At 41.1% G+C, this 17,368-nt stretch overlaps 1 protein-coding gene across 1 annotated transcript in view; it reads left to right on the forward strand.

Moving 5' to 3' along the window:
* Nucleotides 1-17,368, forward strand: part of ERBB4 (erb-b2 receptor tyrosine kinase 4) — a 547,664-nt gene that overhangs the window by 453,321 nt on the left and 76,975 nt on the right. The window contains exon 20 of the mRNA XM_033064273.1: nt 6,928-7,113. Coding sequence (XP_032920164.1) covers nt 6,928-7,113 — 186 coding nt within the window. The remainder of the gene's footprint in view (nt 1-6,927; nt 7,114-17,368) is intronic.

Genomic DNA, 17,368 nt, shown 5'->3' on the forward strand with positions numbered 1-17,368 from the left:
TGAGGCTCTTGTGCAGATGAATACAGATGAGGGAAAGAGGGAGATGTGCCTGATTTGAATTCTCCGTTGTGAGAAATTAAATACCAGGCAAAATGTATCTTTGATTAAAACAATTCTTAATGTTGATTATACACTTGATGAAATTAGGTGTTAATCTGATGTTCTCCCTTTAAACTGATGTGAGTGTGTGATTATAAAGTCAAGCTTTTCAGTGAGACCAGAAAATATCAAAGCAATGCCTGAAGACTCTTCAGAAAGGAGTGAGAACTTGATAGATTTTTTTTTTTCATTCTAGAGACCTTGCCATCACTCATCCTAAATCAAAAATCAAAGCAATAACTCCCTCCTTCAGAGAGGTAGGCGCAGCCAAGGCTGACAATACATATAACTGGTCAGTGGTAATGTCTATTTGCCCTCCTGTTTGAACACCACTGAAATGATGGCTTTGTTAGACTGCATGGCTACAGCTTCAAATATTTTTGCTAGTCGCATCAAAATAGTAAGAAACAAATCACTTTGGACAGACTGCTCTGAAATAATGATGTGTGTCACAGGCTGTAAGTAAAACATTTGTCACAATGACACGATATTTTTACTGTTAAATCACCTACTGCTGATCTCCAAGGGGGGAATCCCCAGAATGAAGCCCACTGTTACTTCTGCTGACAACTTGCAGTGGGAACAATTCTGGTTGCTGAGTTCCTATGATAAAAGTGAACTGAAAATGGGCTAGACTTTTTTTTTATTTTAGGGCAAGATTCACAGAAATGTTGGTGGGAGCTGTCCCTGATCAGATGTTTGATGGAAAATCTGCACTTGTTTTGTTGTACTTGTTGCTTTAGAGTTGAAGTTCCTCCTCTGCTAACTCAGGCTGTGATGAATTGGGAGACTTAATTGGCACAAAGCAGGGAGAAGGAACAAGCACGTGGTGTGGGGGTTCAACAAGATTTATCTCCTACACTTTCAAGCATTTCAGCATTAATTCTCAGCACCTGAGCCCTGCTGGAGTCAGCACAGTGGTCCATGCCCTCAGTGTCTGCAGGATCACAGTACTGCTTTTATTCCTAATTTATTTTATGTTGCTCCAAAATATACAGTGAGCTTCTGTAAGTGCATGAAGGTGTCTATTCTTACATGAGTAGGACCTATTGTTTCTCTGAGGTGGGCAGGAAGGTTTGACCCAGCAGTCTGCAAGTCTGACCTTCAAGAGGGAGAGCTTTCATATCCCTGATTTGTGCTAGTTTGGAGTGTTTGGAGGAAAGTGGGGCATCTCTCTAATGCATTTGAGTCACATGGGGCAATGGCTGGCTTTTGAATTCAGTGTCAACAGCACAGGCAGTGCCTGTGAGGAGTCAGTCAGACTGGCACACTCTGTGCTGAACAAGTGCTGTGACAGGCAGGGCGGTCTCAGAGGGTTTGCCTGCTCTGAGAGATGCAGCACATTTAAAGACACATCCCACCTCCAGAAAAGGCTGCCAGCAGTGAGAGAGCAGCCACAGAGCAGCTCTGACTGTGGGCAGTGGAGAGCACAGTGTTCCAGTGTTGTGCCATGCCTGGCTCCTCACCAGGCTGCAGGACACTCACCTGGGGCCATCTCCTGATGGCTGCATGAAATCCAAGTGAGTGGCATTTGTCTGATGCTGTTGGCATCACATTTGTGCATGAACAGACCACAGGGTGTGGTCTCTGAAGTGGAATTTTATTTTTTATTCTTAGTTTTAAGACTAGTGGTACACCTGACAGATGGATTTCCAGATCTTTCTGAGCAGCTAAGTTAGTCTCCCCATTTAATGGTGCAGCACACTTGTACTCCAGTCTGAGGATGCAGTGACTCCACTGACTATCCAGTGAATGTCCTCTTTGAAAACTGAACTCCAAAAAGCTCAAATCTCTTACATCCAAAAGATATGAAGTCCAAAACCTCCCCTTCAAAACCTGTAGCCTCCTTAAGCCTAAGAGTTTGTCCTGGCTCTGAGGAAATCTGTGCAAACAAGACTCAGTGTGACCTTCTGTTTGGTTACAGAGAGAGGCTCCTTAAGGAGGCTTCCTGAAGCAAAACAGGCATGGAGGGAGTTTCAAGGAGATGGTGGTTAGTGCAAAACCCTGGCTAACAACTCCTTAAACCCCTTAATGGCAGGGCTTTTGGACCTCTAGTTATTTGGCTGTGCCAGCCAAATTCAGCATTTCCCTGTAGAAAAAGCAATTGGCTGGGTGAGCGTGAATACAGGATCTGGATGTGCACTGCTGTTGTGTTTCCATGCAACAACATCTGATGAACCTGTACTTCTGTAAGCATTCACCTTTATGCTTGGAGCATGGATGTGGATGTATAGAAAGATTATTAATTTTTTTTTAATACCTCTGTTCATTTGCTCCTGAGTCCTGCTTCTCCAGAGAGAAGGTTGTGCACAACCTAGGAGTGGCCACTGTGTGCCAGGAGGGTGCAGTCACAGAGTTTCCTCAGGAGTACTGGCACAAGCCAGCTTGGGTGTATAAATCACAGGAGCTGAGTTTAATGGAGCAATAATATAACCAAGTTGAGAAGGGACAGAAGAGAGGAATTATTAATGTGACATGATTTCTTTATACACAATAGCATGTCTGAGAAGGGTAGGACTGAGCTGAACAAGGAAGGCTCAACTGGAGTCACCCGTGGTGAGGCTTGGGGAACACAACCATGGCCTTGCCAAGCTGCCTGCAGGTTTAGCTGCCTTCTGAAGAATTGCTTGAAGTACAGCAGTGCTGGAAAGCCATGAGAGCAGCATCCTGCACAGGCAGTACAGAGGAAACAGAGCGATGGGTGTCACTGCCATACCACCAGTGTGGGCATGTGTGTTGTTAAATGTTTATTTGTGCTGCCTCCTAGCTAAAGCAGTTCTGCAGACTGCATGGGCTCAGTCAGCTACCACCTAAACAATCTGTAAGATCTAGCAGCCAAACAAAAGGCTTTGAAATGTATTAAATGCTGGACTGTGATTGGATCTGCCCTGCAGCAGGTCAGACATGCATTCCAGACAGGTGTTTGCCCCAGCCACTAGAAGAATTGTAAAATTAATGTAAAAAACAGTGTATCCAGTACAGTATCTCTCCTGTTAGCTCAGCTGTGTTTTCAGAAAAATGTACAGTGTAGTATGGAGTCAGTTTCTATGTACATTTATTTAGTTGACAATTATTAGGTACAACATCTGAGTTGTTCTTTTCTGGCATCTTTGATTTTGCGTTGTTTGAGGGCATTTTATGGCAAGAATATTTAGAAGCAGAAGGTTAGGAAATCAGATTTTTCAGACTTTGTGCTTACTTAACTCTTCATCAGGTGAATGTCTTCATCTGGGTTAATGGGAGCAGTAACATTTACTGAGTTTGCCATATTGGGGAAGCAGATCTGTGATATTCCCTTGAACAGGGGGCACATGTGTATGGAGCACTGGGAGGGGACAGGCTGCCTGTGGTGAGTGTCCCCCAGTGCTCTGGGTTACAAACGACATGGTCAGAGAAATAAAACCAGCATCAAAGGCTGCTCTTCAGGAGCCACCATGCTGGCTAATATTTATGTTCTGATTTCAGCTGTAATTGTTAGCAAGAGGGAAGTTGAATGCCATCTTATAAGATGTGCTGTAGGTGTACTCAGAGCACTCTTTCTTCTCACAGTCTGAAGAACTGGGGTTTTTTTTACCCGTCCTGGAAGGCCAAAATTAAAACTATGCTTTAGCTGGATTTTTAGTTACTTTTCAGAAACAGAAGCCAAATTAAAGATATTTCAAACATGACTACAGAGTATGGATAAATTAGGAAACAATTTTAGGGGAGATTTCCAAATTGCAATTGCATCCCCCCCGGACCCCTTTTGCCATAGCTCTGCTGACAGAAACCAGTAATAGAAACTTCTGTCTAGAATTTCTGCAGACAGAAACCAGTGATTGCTCACTGGGACCTGCAAACTCAACCTTCTTTGGGCTGCTGTCTTGTTACTTAGTGCACACAGCAGCCACTCAGATAAGTGTGAAGCATTAAAATAACATTTATGTCATTGTTTAGTGTTACTGTTTAATACAGGCTTGTGTGTATAAATCACAGGAGTTGAGCTTAAGGGAGTAATAATGTAAGAAGAGAGGAATGGTGGACATGGATTTTTTCAGGAGAGGAAAGTAAAGTGATCTAGGGCACTGTTTCCACTTGTGCTCCAGATTTCCTATGTGATTTTGGATAGAAGGTTGTACCCTTTTGGTACCTCAGTTTCTTCTCCATTAAATTAGAGTTTGAAACTCATTCCTATAATTGTGCCAATTGAGTGTAGAGACAAGAGCTGCAGACACACAACAACCAGAAGGTCCAGAAAATTGCAGAGGCTGCTTTTGAAAAATGCCAGTGCCACCAGCCAAGTTGGTGAGTTTAGGTCCCCACCTGCTCAAAATGTTTTAGACAATTGTATTGGGAACCAGGCTGCTGAGTGTCAAAGTGCCACTAAGATTCCAGCTCCAGGGTCTTTCATGTCCAACCAGGTTTGAAACTGGAGACTTGTATTTCTTATTTGCTGAACAGATTCTTAAAGTGCTGCTAAGTCATAATGTTCCTGTTGTTGTTTGTCTGTTTTGTCTAATTAGGCTCTAGCAGAACAATTGCAATCTCTTTTACTTTGTGTTTATGCTGTGCTGGATTACACATAGCCCTGATTTTAGTTCTTATGTAGATGGAAGTTCAATAAAAATCACAATGGTTTTACTAATGAGGATAACTATGTGAAGCCAGGATTCATGCTAAATTAGTATCTATTAGTGGCTTAGATCTATAATGAAGATTTCCTTGCTTTGTGTGTGTGTCTTAATTCATTATGGAGAAGTCCATAATATTTTATAAACAAACATTTTTACTTTTTTTCCTGAAACTCTTGCCCAAAACTTTTGGAAAAGCATATGCTTTCCTGTAACATCAGAATAAGACAAATGACACAGCTTGCTTTATTATTGTACAGAAGTTTTCCTTTGGGCACAGATAGACTTGGCAATGGAAAGTAGCTGGAGACTAATGGACACAAGCTTCAAAGCTTTCTGTGTGGGCTCTTGGAAGACAAAAAAAAAAAAAAAAACCAGAACTCATCTCTGTTCTAATCAGTCCAGATTATAAAAAAAAAAGTTCTCCAGCTCCAAGCTCATGGGGAACCTTTTAGCTTTGCTCAGAGGCAGAGTGGGCAGCAAGTGTCATCCCTGTATGCATCTGCAGGAGAAAAATGAATGGGAAAATGGAAAAAATGAGGCAGAGTAATTTTGTGCTCTGGAAACTGGATAATTCACCTGTCTACAGGTATTTATTCTGATGGCCTTTAGGGACATTTTCAAGTCATTGCTGAAGAAAGACTAAAATTGTTTCAAGGAGTCCTCCTACTTAAGAGTTAAGTGAGTGGGAACTGTATGAATTTGAATGTGAGCAAAACTGGTTAAATTCGGATTCCTTTTCTAATTTGTTGCATTGGAATCTTTCTCAGATCTGCTCCTCTGTTAATTATCCCATCAAATAGCCCCTATTTATTCATTTATTTATTTCTTCACATACATTGAGGAAGAAAAGGGAAGGAGTCACTCCCCCCAGTGAGGACCATCTGCTCTTTTCTTATTGGGAGGGAAAAAACCCTACAATTAGTGTCTTGTTCATCTTTTTGTTTTACCGAAAAAAAAAAAGAGGGGTAAAGAAAGTAAAAGAACTATTATGCAAATATCTGCAATTTTGTTTCAAATATTCTTTGTACTGTGATGAGCAATTTCCTTTAATACAAACTCAGCCTACTTGCCAGAACCCTTTTTGTTTTCTTTTGCCTTAATATAGGGAAGGCAAAAAAACCCCCAACTTCTATGTTCCTCTGGTGGCAAATTTGTCTCATCCTTTCTTTTTCTTTCTTTGGCACTATTAAAGCTATTATTCTGTAAGTTGTCAGATGTCATATTGGGGGTTTTTTTGAGGAGAAAAAAAAGACAGCCAAAATAGCCTTATAAAACCACAATTTCATCTCACTTTTCATTGTTCCATTGCCATGATGAAATGGAGGACTCAGTGAATGAGAGAGAAGAGCTTTCCCCTTACTACATTTGAATGCCAGTCGCTTGTGATGGCAGCATTACCTCTAAGAACAGTCATATAGGATTTTATAAGGATCTCCTGTGCTGCTGGTCAGGGGTGTGAACTTTAGGGTTAAATGGCATAGCCAAGATTAAACCTTCTGGTGTTTGGTCCTGGACCAGCTTGGTAGCTGAGACCTAGCACGGTAGCTGAAAACTTCTTATGGTCTGAGAAATGGGAAATCAGTTCTTTTCTGTGTGCAAAGCTAGTGTGGAAAAACCAAAATGAACTCATCCAAATTCTGTTGGGAGGTCATGGAAGAATCAGATGCTGAGCTAAGAGCTTCAGATTTAGAAAGCAAACTCGGGGTAAATAACTTCATTAGCTGCAGCTGTAATTGGAAGGCTAATCCCCAGTGTGCAAATGGATCAAACCATTAAAGTGTGAAAACCTGTGACCCATGGTCCATTTTTTGGGTGTAGCCTTTGGGTGAGCTTCATCTGCCCTAAATGTACCTGAGGGCCTTTCAGTAAATATAACCACTTTTTATTCCCTAAATTTTGTCTGGCCTCTGTTTTTAGGTAGTCCCAAAAAGGCATCAAAACAAGACTAAGGAGATTTTAAGTGAAGTGTGTCACACCTGCATCTTTGTTTCTGTGGCTGCAACAGGATGGGAATGTGGGGCACTGCAGAATTTTAGATTTGTGCATTTGTTTTTTGGGACTCAGAACATCAAGTAGGCTTTACATCAGACTGGAGGTTCCCTAGGAATGCCTAGCACTGGATAGACAGGAATTCATGGTGCTCAGGGGACACTGATCCCCTTCAGTCACTCCTGTGCACACTGGGGTAATGTTTGGGTCACTTTTTTTGTTGCAGGAAGCTCTCATCATGGCCAGCATGGACCACCCACACCTGGTGAGACTCCTGGGTGTCTGCTTGAGCCCCACCATTCAGCTGGTCACTCAGCTGATGCCTCATGGCTGCCTCCTGGATTATGTCCATGAACACAAGGACAATATTGGCTCCCAGCTCCTGCTGAACTGGTGTGTCCAAATAGCAAAGGTATGTAGTTCATGTTGGGTTTTTTTTAATAATTTCTTATCATTTTCATAACTAACTTTAAAACATGACTTTTTGTTTGTGTTGGGTTTTATTCAGGCCTGGTTTTGTTTCCAAGAAGGTTGGGTAGTTCTTGAAACACGCACTATTTTGGCTGCTTTACAGTATTATAGATGACTTCTCAATATGTGAACCAAAGTGTTTTTCTTGACTGTCTTTCCAACTCAGCAATAATAAAGGGTGGGGGTTGTTTATCAGGGTGAGTGAGGGAAGAAGCCCCCATGTGAAATCTGGGCTGAACACAGGGTGGGTTTTCAGCCCTCTTGTGTTGTTCACTATAATATATGTACTGGTTTTCAGCCCTTCTGGATCTGCATTGCCAGATTTGTCATCAATTGTCTGCCCCCACACTTCCAGGAAGATAAACATGTCCTTCATACCACTCCTCAGGTGGTGATCCTGCTGTGTTTGGGTCACAAGCTATTCTTGGCACAATGTTTTACAGCTGGTTTTAGGTGTGTTTAGGTATTCAGTGTTGTACTAAGAGCAAGTACTCAGTACTAAGAAAATGGTTTGCAAAGAATAACAAGATCTTGCAGTGTAAAGGGCCTATAACTTAGTCATTTTAAAGGTGCTTTTGAACAGCTAGGGTTGTTTACAATGATATTACTGCAAGTGGCAATTTGGAGCCTGACTTTTGCATTGAGTTATTTGGAAGTTGTTTAAAGTTTTAGATTATTTTGGGGGAAAAGCTTGTTATAAACAGATGCCCATGGACTACTATCTTACATTAAATCTGCAGCCTTAAGTGAATTTCCTACAACATCTATCACAAAATCGTAATTCAAGTTGCAATGATAAACTTTTAGCACTGAACAGAAACCTGGAGATTCAGCAATTGTTGTGCTGAATCCAATATTAAGTAAACAAGTAAGAAAATGTAGAAATCCAGCTAGCCCTGTGTTGTTCTTCAAGAGGAGCAGAAGGACAATCTGACACTGCAGCACTTTGTAGATGTGTCAATATCCTGTGCTATGGTGGTAAAATAACTAGAGTTGCTGGAACACATGACTGGGGATTGCCTGTATGGAGATGTGCAAAGGTTTATTTAGGGCTGATACCAGACCAGGGAAGGTGGGAGAGAAAATCCACATTCCTGTTTGAGTCCTTTCTCTCAACACAGCCTCCTCCCCATCTGTTCTCCACTCTTCTGATTGATAGTGGCTGTTATTATTTAATGCAAAACATTTGCACAGTGGCATCCGTGCAGGGATAACCCTCCGTAATTTTCACTGTGTGTGTGCATATGGATCTTGACTCCTGGGACCAGTGGCTGTGGTGGCTTTCTGTGGACCTTGTAGTGGAGCAGCCAGCCTGATCCATGGCTTACAGAGCTGGCAGATCTCTGGGGAGGGCCTGTGGAAGGTGGGTCATGGCTTTCCCATGGTGATTCTTACCAAAGTGAGGCAGCTTCCAAACTGCCACTGTAAATGGCTTCAGCTTAATGCAGGGTTTGGATTTCGGGACATTCCCTGGAAAATTGGTGCCTGCTGCTTTTCTTGATCATCCCTGTGATGTGGGAGGATATGATGAAGTATCACAGACTTGTGAGATCTGAGGTGGTAACCAAGCAGTGCAAAGAAGTGAGATCATACATGTAATATCAATTGATAGAGTGTCAAGAAGAGAAAAGGAGTTCCTTTGTAATAAAAAGTGGTCTGTTATTGAGACAGCTTAGTGAAGTTTAGCTTGTTTATTGAAATTCAATTAAATTTCTCTTCTATATCACAATAATCATGTCAGTTGGGGTTAGAGGATGTACACAAAAAGTTGTTTCAGATATAGTAAGAAGAAAAATCTTTGAGATTACCAGACAAGGAGTCCCCTTATCCAAACAAGTTGAATAAAAGTAATACTCATTTTCCATTAATCTGTCACAATTAACACTGACTAGGAATCAGTCTGCTGCCTGCAAACAGGAAAGGTGCCTTTTGCCTTGGAATACACTGATCCCCAGAGGAATGAGTGCAGAAGGCAGCAACAGGCACATATTCTCATTCAGTGCAGGAAAGGTGTGTGTGTGTATCCACATTCCTGTATGCAGAAATTCTCATTCAGTGCAGGAAAGGTGTGTGTGTGTCCCACATTCCTGTATCCACTGTGCCCGTGTTTCAGGCACTGCCATACAGCTTGAGAGTGTCTCTCCACGTGTTGCTTTTCTAGGCTATGGGGAATGACTGGTTGTGTCTTTCTGGAAGGTACCAAAAGCATGATTAGCAGAGTAGTAAGAGGCAAAAATCATTAGTGATTTCCCAGTCCTGTTCTCTGCTCCATGAAGCAGCTCCTGGTATCTTTTGCTAAATACATTTAGCAAATATAAATACCCTCACCTTCCCTGTTTTTATGGAGAGGATTTTCCCCAACAAGAATAGGACTGAAACCACTGGAAATGCCTCAAATCTGAAGTTCAGGCTGATTTTAATGAATTGTTTAAAATCAAGTTGCTGCTTCAACACAGTCCCTCCCTAACTGCGCTTTTCTCCATCTGCCAGTGTGCAGGCACTTATTTATGGAAGTCATTGCTTCAGAGTTCATTTGTTCTGCCAGGCTGTTCATTTCCTTATGTCTCTACTTCTGTACAGCTAGATGCAAAGCTAGTTAGCCACTGTGCCTGGTTGCCAAGCCACATATGGCTCTGGAGATAACTTCTGAAGGTTGATGACAGGGCAGTTATAAAGCATTATCTACTGCCAATTGGAAAAAGCTTGGGTGCTTTTTCTCTTTGCTTACACAGATTGTGCCTGAATTTATTCTGATGTTACATCATTGTAGGGTAATTGTGTTCTCCTTCCAGAAGCTTTAGCTTCTTATTTTATGGACGAAAGCTATAAAAATAGAGTAGCCCCCAAGCATTCTGCATTAAACATGGTTGTTAGAAAGCAGCTGTGTCTAAGGGGGCTCTTCCCTTCTGCTTTGCAGACACACAAAGCTTCTCCTGGTGTCTCACTTCAGTGGGGACTGCCTTGCTAGGAAATGAATGTTTAACCTTTTAGCTCTGAGATCAGCACAGCAGTTTTATGTGGAGTTTGCTATCCAGTAAAGCAGTGAACTGTGCTCAAGTACCAAGATACTTTGGAGTGGGACCAAGAGTGTCTGTCTTGGTGAGCTGAGGGTATGGAAGGAGGGAATAATACTTCATGAGCACCCATAGTGTTGGCTGCTTGAGAAGTGGGTTGAAACTCAAATTCTGTATGGGTGGCACAAGCCTGGAAGTGAATTCTCAGTAGGGGAATCACATCCTTCTCAGCCAGGGTGTGACAGGTACATGAAAGTCAGGAAGATTCTACAAAAAAACAGAAAAAAGTGATATTTCAGTGATACATTTCTCTCAGCAAGGGCTGCCCCAACACACCCACACACACATCTAGGGGATGTGAGGGTGAGGACATTCTTGTGGAAACGCCTTCAAGAAGGGGAGACACATCTGGAGGGTTTTAGTCAGGAAAGGTTGGTTGCCCTCTGCCACTGGGTGAGGTTATCTAAGGGACCTGTATTTGAGACTCCATCCTCTCTCTGTTACTCTCGTGGAAAATAAGCTGGAGTTCTGTTGGAATTATGATAGTGGGCCTTTGTGCTGTGCTAAACTCTCTGTCTCAGGGCTTACAGAAATGCAGTCTTGCTTCTGTAACATTGCATACAACACAAGCTAACTTCAACATAGACCTGGGCAGTGCCATCTCCTCTTTTACTTTTTTTTTCCCCCCGTTACAGTTATGGTCTCTTTCTGCTGCTGTTGATTTGCATTACGTTTCCACACATTTTGCTGAGTGTTCAAGGGCAGAAGAGCTTTTCCTACCCCAAGGAAGCCAAGGCTGAGGAAGAGTCAGGAAGCAAACTTCCTCACATGAGGCAGCTTGCCTATGATCACCTAGCCTGTGGAGGAGAGCTCAGTTCTCCTGGGTCTTAGCTGGGGCCCCATAGTGTCCTGCCCTGTATCACCGAGGGGCTGCCAGACCTTTTCTTTGTGTTCTGAACTATGTAATTCTTTTACAGCCCCTCAGAATACTAACGAGGTAAAGCAGAAGCAGTTGGTTACAATGGAATGCCGTGGAAGGAAAATCAAGTATTTCAGAGGATTACTTTTTATACCTTTTCAATATAAAAGAATTCTCAAATTACCTTAACTAAAGCCCTGCACAGCATTGGTTATCCAGGTATGCAGGAAAACAATGTTTGAAAACACTCTAGGCAGGAAAAAGAGAGAGGAACTTGGGGATCAAATTTTAATGAAGCAGATGCATGGCTTCAAGTCAGCTGAGTGCTGCTGCAGCACACTTGGAGTCATTGCTGGCTCTAAGGATTCCCTTGCAGAGGCTTGGAGCTGCAGCTGGAAGCCTCCAGGAGCCACCAAGCCAAAGGCTCTTGCAAAGCTTCCCTGCTGCTTCTTTCTGCAGCCCCATTACCTGTCCTGTGTCTGGTGTGGGTCCCAGGGCTCTGTGCCCTCCTGCAGTTCTCTTGGGCAAGGAGGGCTTGTCCTGAAGGGGCCTCTCTCCATACCAGGCTCTTTTGGGAGGTGTATTTGTTACTGCACTTCTCAGCTTAAACTCACAGGCTTTGTGAAGTTCAAAGGATTGATGTCATTTTTGCAGCTGAGGAGCTGATCCAGAAGCATCCTAAGGGTGAGGTTGCACTTAGTTGAGTTGACGAGACTTTCAAGACTTGATGGATTAGGAGCTACTTTTAGAGACAGCTTTTGTTACTCTGCTACAGGTGGGATGAGAGAGAAGCTATGAGAGACAAGTGGAATTAAGGGTTTGGATAGTTTGGGAAGAGGTGGAGGACAGTGGCTGTGGTTCAAGGTCTTTCTTTTCCATTTAAGAAGCCTACCCTACAGCTCAGTGGCTGTTCCATCCTGGAGTGAGCAAAGGAGCTTAATGGCAGTCATCTATCAGCTGTCCACATTTTAAGCTTCGAGATGTGTCTGTTCCCAGAGCTCCCTGCCATGACAAGGCTAATTGTACAATCCTAATGCCCTTCCAGCCCCTCCTGAGGTGCTGACACTGGCCAGGGCCAGGGCCAAGGGCTGTGATAATTATCACTGCAAGCAGGTCCATTAGCATAACTGGAGTTTGCTAATGGGGCTGCTCCATGAGGAGGTGCAGTGTGCAGAACAGGAGGATCTAAAGCAAGGGCTATGAAATTAAAACCATATAAAAACAAGGCTTTAATTTTGCAGAGCAGCAAAATCAAAATACATGGAGGACAGTGTCATTTTCCTCTCTTGAATCCCTCAACAATTTCCTTTTTCTATTCTTATTTCTCATTACTGTTTTTCTCACATAGCTGGAAAGCTTAGATATTCACAGATGGAAAGGAAGGATCCTTTTCTGATGTTGTTGGAGAGCTCTCACTGAGAAAACATGATGCCATCAAGTCTCAGAGGGGCATTACCCAACCTTGCCCATACCCAGGGACTTTTTGGTACCCTGCTGGATGGCTCCCAAAGCTCACACAAACTTGAAAAGCCCTTGCAGCAAACTTCAAGTGGATCTTGCAGAGTTCTTCATCCCAGCTTTTAATTTCTAAGTGGTGGAAGGGTTCACATTTCTTTCTTGCTGGGATGAACTGGGCTGTCTTGGGCTGATGTGAGACAATGAGGAAATTTCTTCTGATCCTCTCAGATATTTTTTTTCCCATGCAAGACGTGTTTTCCTACATCACTATGTACCTATTTATAGAGAATTCCATGCAGTTTTCTTCCCCTTTGTTCAGCAGTCATTTCTTCTGGAGTACTGAACTGGTTTAGTAACTTTTCTACCAAACCCAGCATTACACAGAGGTTGCCTATGGAAAGGATTAAAATGAAGGCAAGCAGAAGAAAATTCAGCTTAAATGCTGGCCAAGTTCTCATTTCCCTTTCTCTTTTCATCTCAGATGGACTGTCCACTCTCTAAATTCCCTGGGTTTTTTTCTGCTATAATTTTATTTTGCTTTCTTTACTCTCTCTTTCCCCTACTTTCACAGTGCTTTGTGCCAGCACCTGTTTCTTGCTTTTTCTCTCTCCAGTGTCACCATTTCTCCTTCACTCTCATGCCCTGGCCCCCTTTCAGTGGTACCTGCACCCATCTGAGTTCTTATGCTGTCCTGTCTCACTCTAGGATTTGAGAAGTTCCTTCATTTCTCTCATAATTGTAAATACAAAAGGTTTTGAAGGTTTTATAGTGGGGGATTGGATGGGTTTATAGCAGGTTATAATCCTAATTTCTCCAGTCAATCTGACTCATGGATTACCTAGGATCCCTGTTCTCTGCTCTCTAAAAAAAATCCAGTGCTCCCAAAAGTGTGGTTTGTGATAGGGGAAAAAACCAAAGCAGAATTCCAGTCATTTACAAATTGCATCAGCCCTTGAGGAGGCACAGAAATGAGCGGTTTATTGCACAGAGACAGACAATTTATTGTTTTGTTAAATGAAAGGGACACTTAGCCCTGACATTTATGGGGTTTCTGATATTGGAGACCTGACAGCCCCAGGCTACAGAAGCTCTGGAGGCTTTGCCTTGCTGCCCCAGCGTGCTCATCAAGCACACTGAGCTGCATTTGGGGACAGGGGACACATTTTCTCTAGCAGTCCCCAACAGACTGGCTTAGGAAAGCATTATTGAAAACCACTCTTAAATCAAATTCAAGATATTACAGGAGCCCCTACGAGGGTCTGTCAGGATTTCCATTATAAGCACATATTTTTCAGGTTTATAACTCAACCATAAAATTCTGCAGGACTGTGACTTGGCATAAAATGTCTCAGCCCAAGGGTTTTATTATTATTCCAGAAATATATATTTGACTATTTTTTAAGTTGTGGAACTTGAGAAACAAAAGCTGGATTATTTTCTCTATATACCCATAAATTAAAATGCATTTTCCCCTAGTGAGTACCTTTCCCTCAACATTGTATTTTATTACAAAACTTATGCTACCTGGATAACTACAAAAAAAACAAGGGCCAAGGAATACACACACACACACATATATATAATATATATAAAAATATAGAGAGAGTGTGTATTTTGTTATTATTATTATTAATGATAATAATTAGATATATTATTTTATACTATATGTATTATTATATACAATAGGTATTATTGTATTATAATATGTATTATTTTATATATATAGTCCATGGGCCAGAATAAAATCCTCACTGCTTCTGTTTTTATTTACTGTCTGCATTAGCAGAGGGGATTATATTCCACACTCCTGCAACACATTAATATCTTCTGATTGGAGGGTTATGTGTCCCATGGAAAATACCAAACATTAAAAGAATGCATTACCCTGAACTGAAACAGTTCTGAGCAGTTCAGAGTTTTCCAAATGAAGATCTTTTTTTGAGGCTTTTGAAAAGTCTTTGAATTTGTTTGACCTTTTTTTAAAACTAATGCTTAAAATTTTTCTGAAAGAAAAAAAAAAACAACTGTCTTTCAGAAGCATTTTTGAACCTTTCTTTCCAAAATGGTGTTTTGTCAGGTTGTTTGATATGAATAAACCAGGTCAGTTTTAGAGAAGACAAACTTATTTTTCCACAGTTTAGGGTTCATTTTCTAGCCTTTGAAAAACTTTTTCTTTCCACAAGGCATAAATGTTATTTATATACACAAGACAAATAGAGAATTTGGTGTTTCTGAACTGGAGGTGACTCTTTCTGCAGTGACTTTGTTTTGGTTTTTTTGGTTGTTTTTTTTTTTACAATTTTGGACTTAAATACAAACTTTGTAGTCTCACACAGAGGTAAGTATAAGTCTAAAATACAGCAGATACATCACTTTTGATGTAGACAAGGTGTGTTGTCATCACTATGTAAAGCTCTGATTTTGAATCCTCTAGATAGCAGTGAAAAACATCCACTTATACCCAAAAAAAAAAGAAGTCAGATTGTCAAAGGTGCAGTGGTTTGGGTGTATTTAGTCGAGCTAAATGCAGTTTTGTATGCTGAGTGTTAGCTATAAATTTAGCATGGCTAAATACCCAAGAGGAAAACAAGTGTGTAAGGTAAAAAACAGCAGTGGCATGAGAATGAATGAGTCTTAACTGGCCATGAATAAATTTAGAGTGGAGATTAGAAGAAGGTTATTAGCCACTGTAAGTGGTAAGGTGCTCAAACCCAGTAAAAATAATGAGAGATAATTAATGGCTTTTAAGATGGAGCTTACTAAGTTTATTTGGCAGGTGTGGACTGAATGGCACAGTTGTTTGCTTTCAAGGGGCACAAGGTGATGGCACAATTGCTTTTAGTTCCCTGTGTTAAAGGTGAGTAGTGACAGGACAAGAATAAACAATGAAAGAATGTGTACCACACTTTGCTCAGAGACAGCCCAGGTCTGGAATTTGGAGCTCCAGGAGATAAAGATCAAGCTGTGGTTTGCTCTTTGGATTGTTCCTTGTTTTTCTGTTTCTTGCTTTCTCACCTTACTCCTTCTTAATTCAAATTAAATCAGCTTCTCATTCCTTTAGCTGAACTGAATAATGCATCACTCAGTTTTCATTGAAATCAGCCAGGCTATTCATGCAATGATGATGCTGTTCTTGTGAGTAAACATACCAGAATCAATCTTGTGTGTTCACCCTAAGAAAAAGAAGCTTTCACTTCAGCTCTCTTTTCCCTTTGCCTTGGGCTTGCTATCACTAATTCATAAGTATGTGTACAGTAGGTGGAAAAAACACATAATGGAATTATTTAATGAAGACTTTATTACATTTAAACATAAGAGTTCTAGTTTGTGTTGGAGGCTAATGACTCAAAACACTCTGCAAAACTGGCAGTTCAGAGAAAAGATAAAATAACAGTGTCTCTGATTTTGGCTATATTTAAAAACACTTCATTATAGCTGGGAGCTCACCCACCTGGACAATATTTTAGTGAAGAGGGAATTTATTCTGTGTTTTCCCAGTCTTTCCCTATCTATCTTGCCTTCCAGCTCTCATTGTTTCTGGTGAGATGTTCAGACCTACACATCTTTTTGGATTACCAGTATTCACTGGGTAATGTCTCATTTTGTCTGTCACCATTGTTGCATCCCTCCCATTAGTTATGAATTCTTTTCTACTCTGCTTCGTGCAAGTACAGCTTGTTACCTCCTTCTCTGTAATCTTTCCAATTTTGCTCTTACTTGACTTTCTTTCCCATACACTGTTCTGTCTTTCTGAGACTAAAATCTTAATAATGGTGTTATGCTCTATGCAGTTCTGTGTATCTTGAAATGTAAGACTAATAATAAACCTTTTTACATCTCATTTTAAAACCATGAATGTCAGAAAGAAAGGAAGTTTAATCATAGAAATAATAGGAAAACTTTGTTTTGACAGCTCTATATTGGGGCTGTGTTGTGGGCTTTTTTTGCTTTCCCTCCCAACTGGGATAAGCATAGATTTAATTTGTGGCATTTTATTTTGTTCATAGAAAATTGTGAAGGTGCTTGGGTTTGGTTTAGAACTGTGCTTCCTCAAGGACCATGGCAGAGCTAAGTGGTGGTCAGCCATGAACTGCATGAAACACACTTATTTTAAAGTTAATTTGCAGAAAATGGTAATAAATAAATGTTCTGTAAAGGGGAGAGGCTTTTGGCAATTTCTCTGTGCAGTCTAACATGATGTGCATTTTCTGTGTTCTCTGTCTCCTCCACACGACTTAGGAAGGTTTCCTCCATGGGGCAGAAACATGTCTTAGATTTTAGGTATTTTTAAGTAAATTGTGGTTTAGCCCAATTTGCCTGGTGATTTGTGAAAATCTCAAGGGTTGTTTGCATACTGTTTGACCTTCCTTGGAGCAGATTTCAGATTGACTGCCAATTGTTACTTTGGCTGTTGCATGAATGGGAGTAAAAAAACTGATGAAAAACATATGAGGAAGCTCCTTTTGCCTGACAGAGCTGGCCACTGATCAGAACTTTAACATTTGAATAGAGAACAAGATTATACTTTCCAAAAGAAGCTGCAAAAATGCACTTGGCATATTTCACCTAGAAGTAAATTCAAGCAAGTTAGTTTTAAATACATCCATAAATTTTATTTTATTTCCTGGCAGGCGTACTATGGAATGTCAGGTGGATCATATGATAACATATCTGTTTCTGACAGAATGTGTAGTAAAATAAAATTTTAAAGCTTTTGAAGATATTGCTTCTTAGTGCCTGTTTCATTGCAACACAGACCAGGAGATGCCTTCAAAAAAGAAATAAGATGTGTCAGTTTTCTTTAA

This window comes from Catharus ustulatus, chromosome 7, assembly GCF_009819885.2.
Source record: "Catharus ustulatus isolate bCatUst1 chromosome 7, bCatUst1.pri.v2, whole genome shotgun sequence".
In the NCBI taxonomy this organism is placed as follows: domain Eukaryota; kingdom Metazoa; phylum Chordata; class Aves; order Passeriformes; family Turdidae; genus Catharus; species Catharus ustulatus.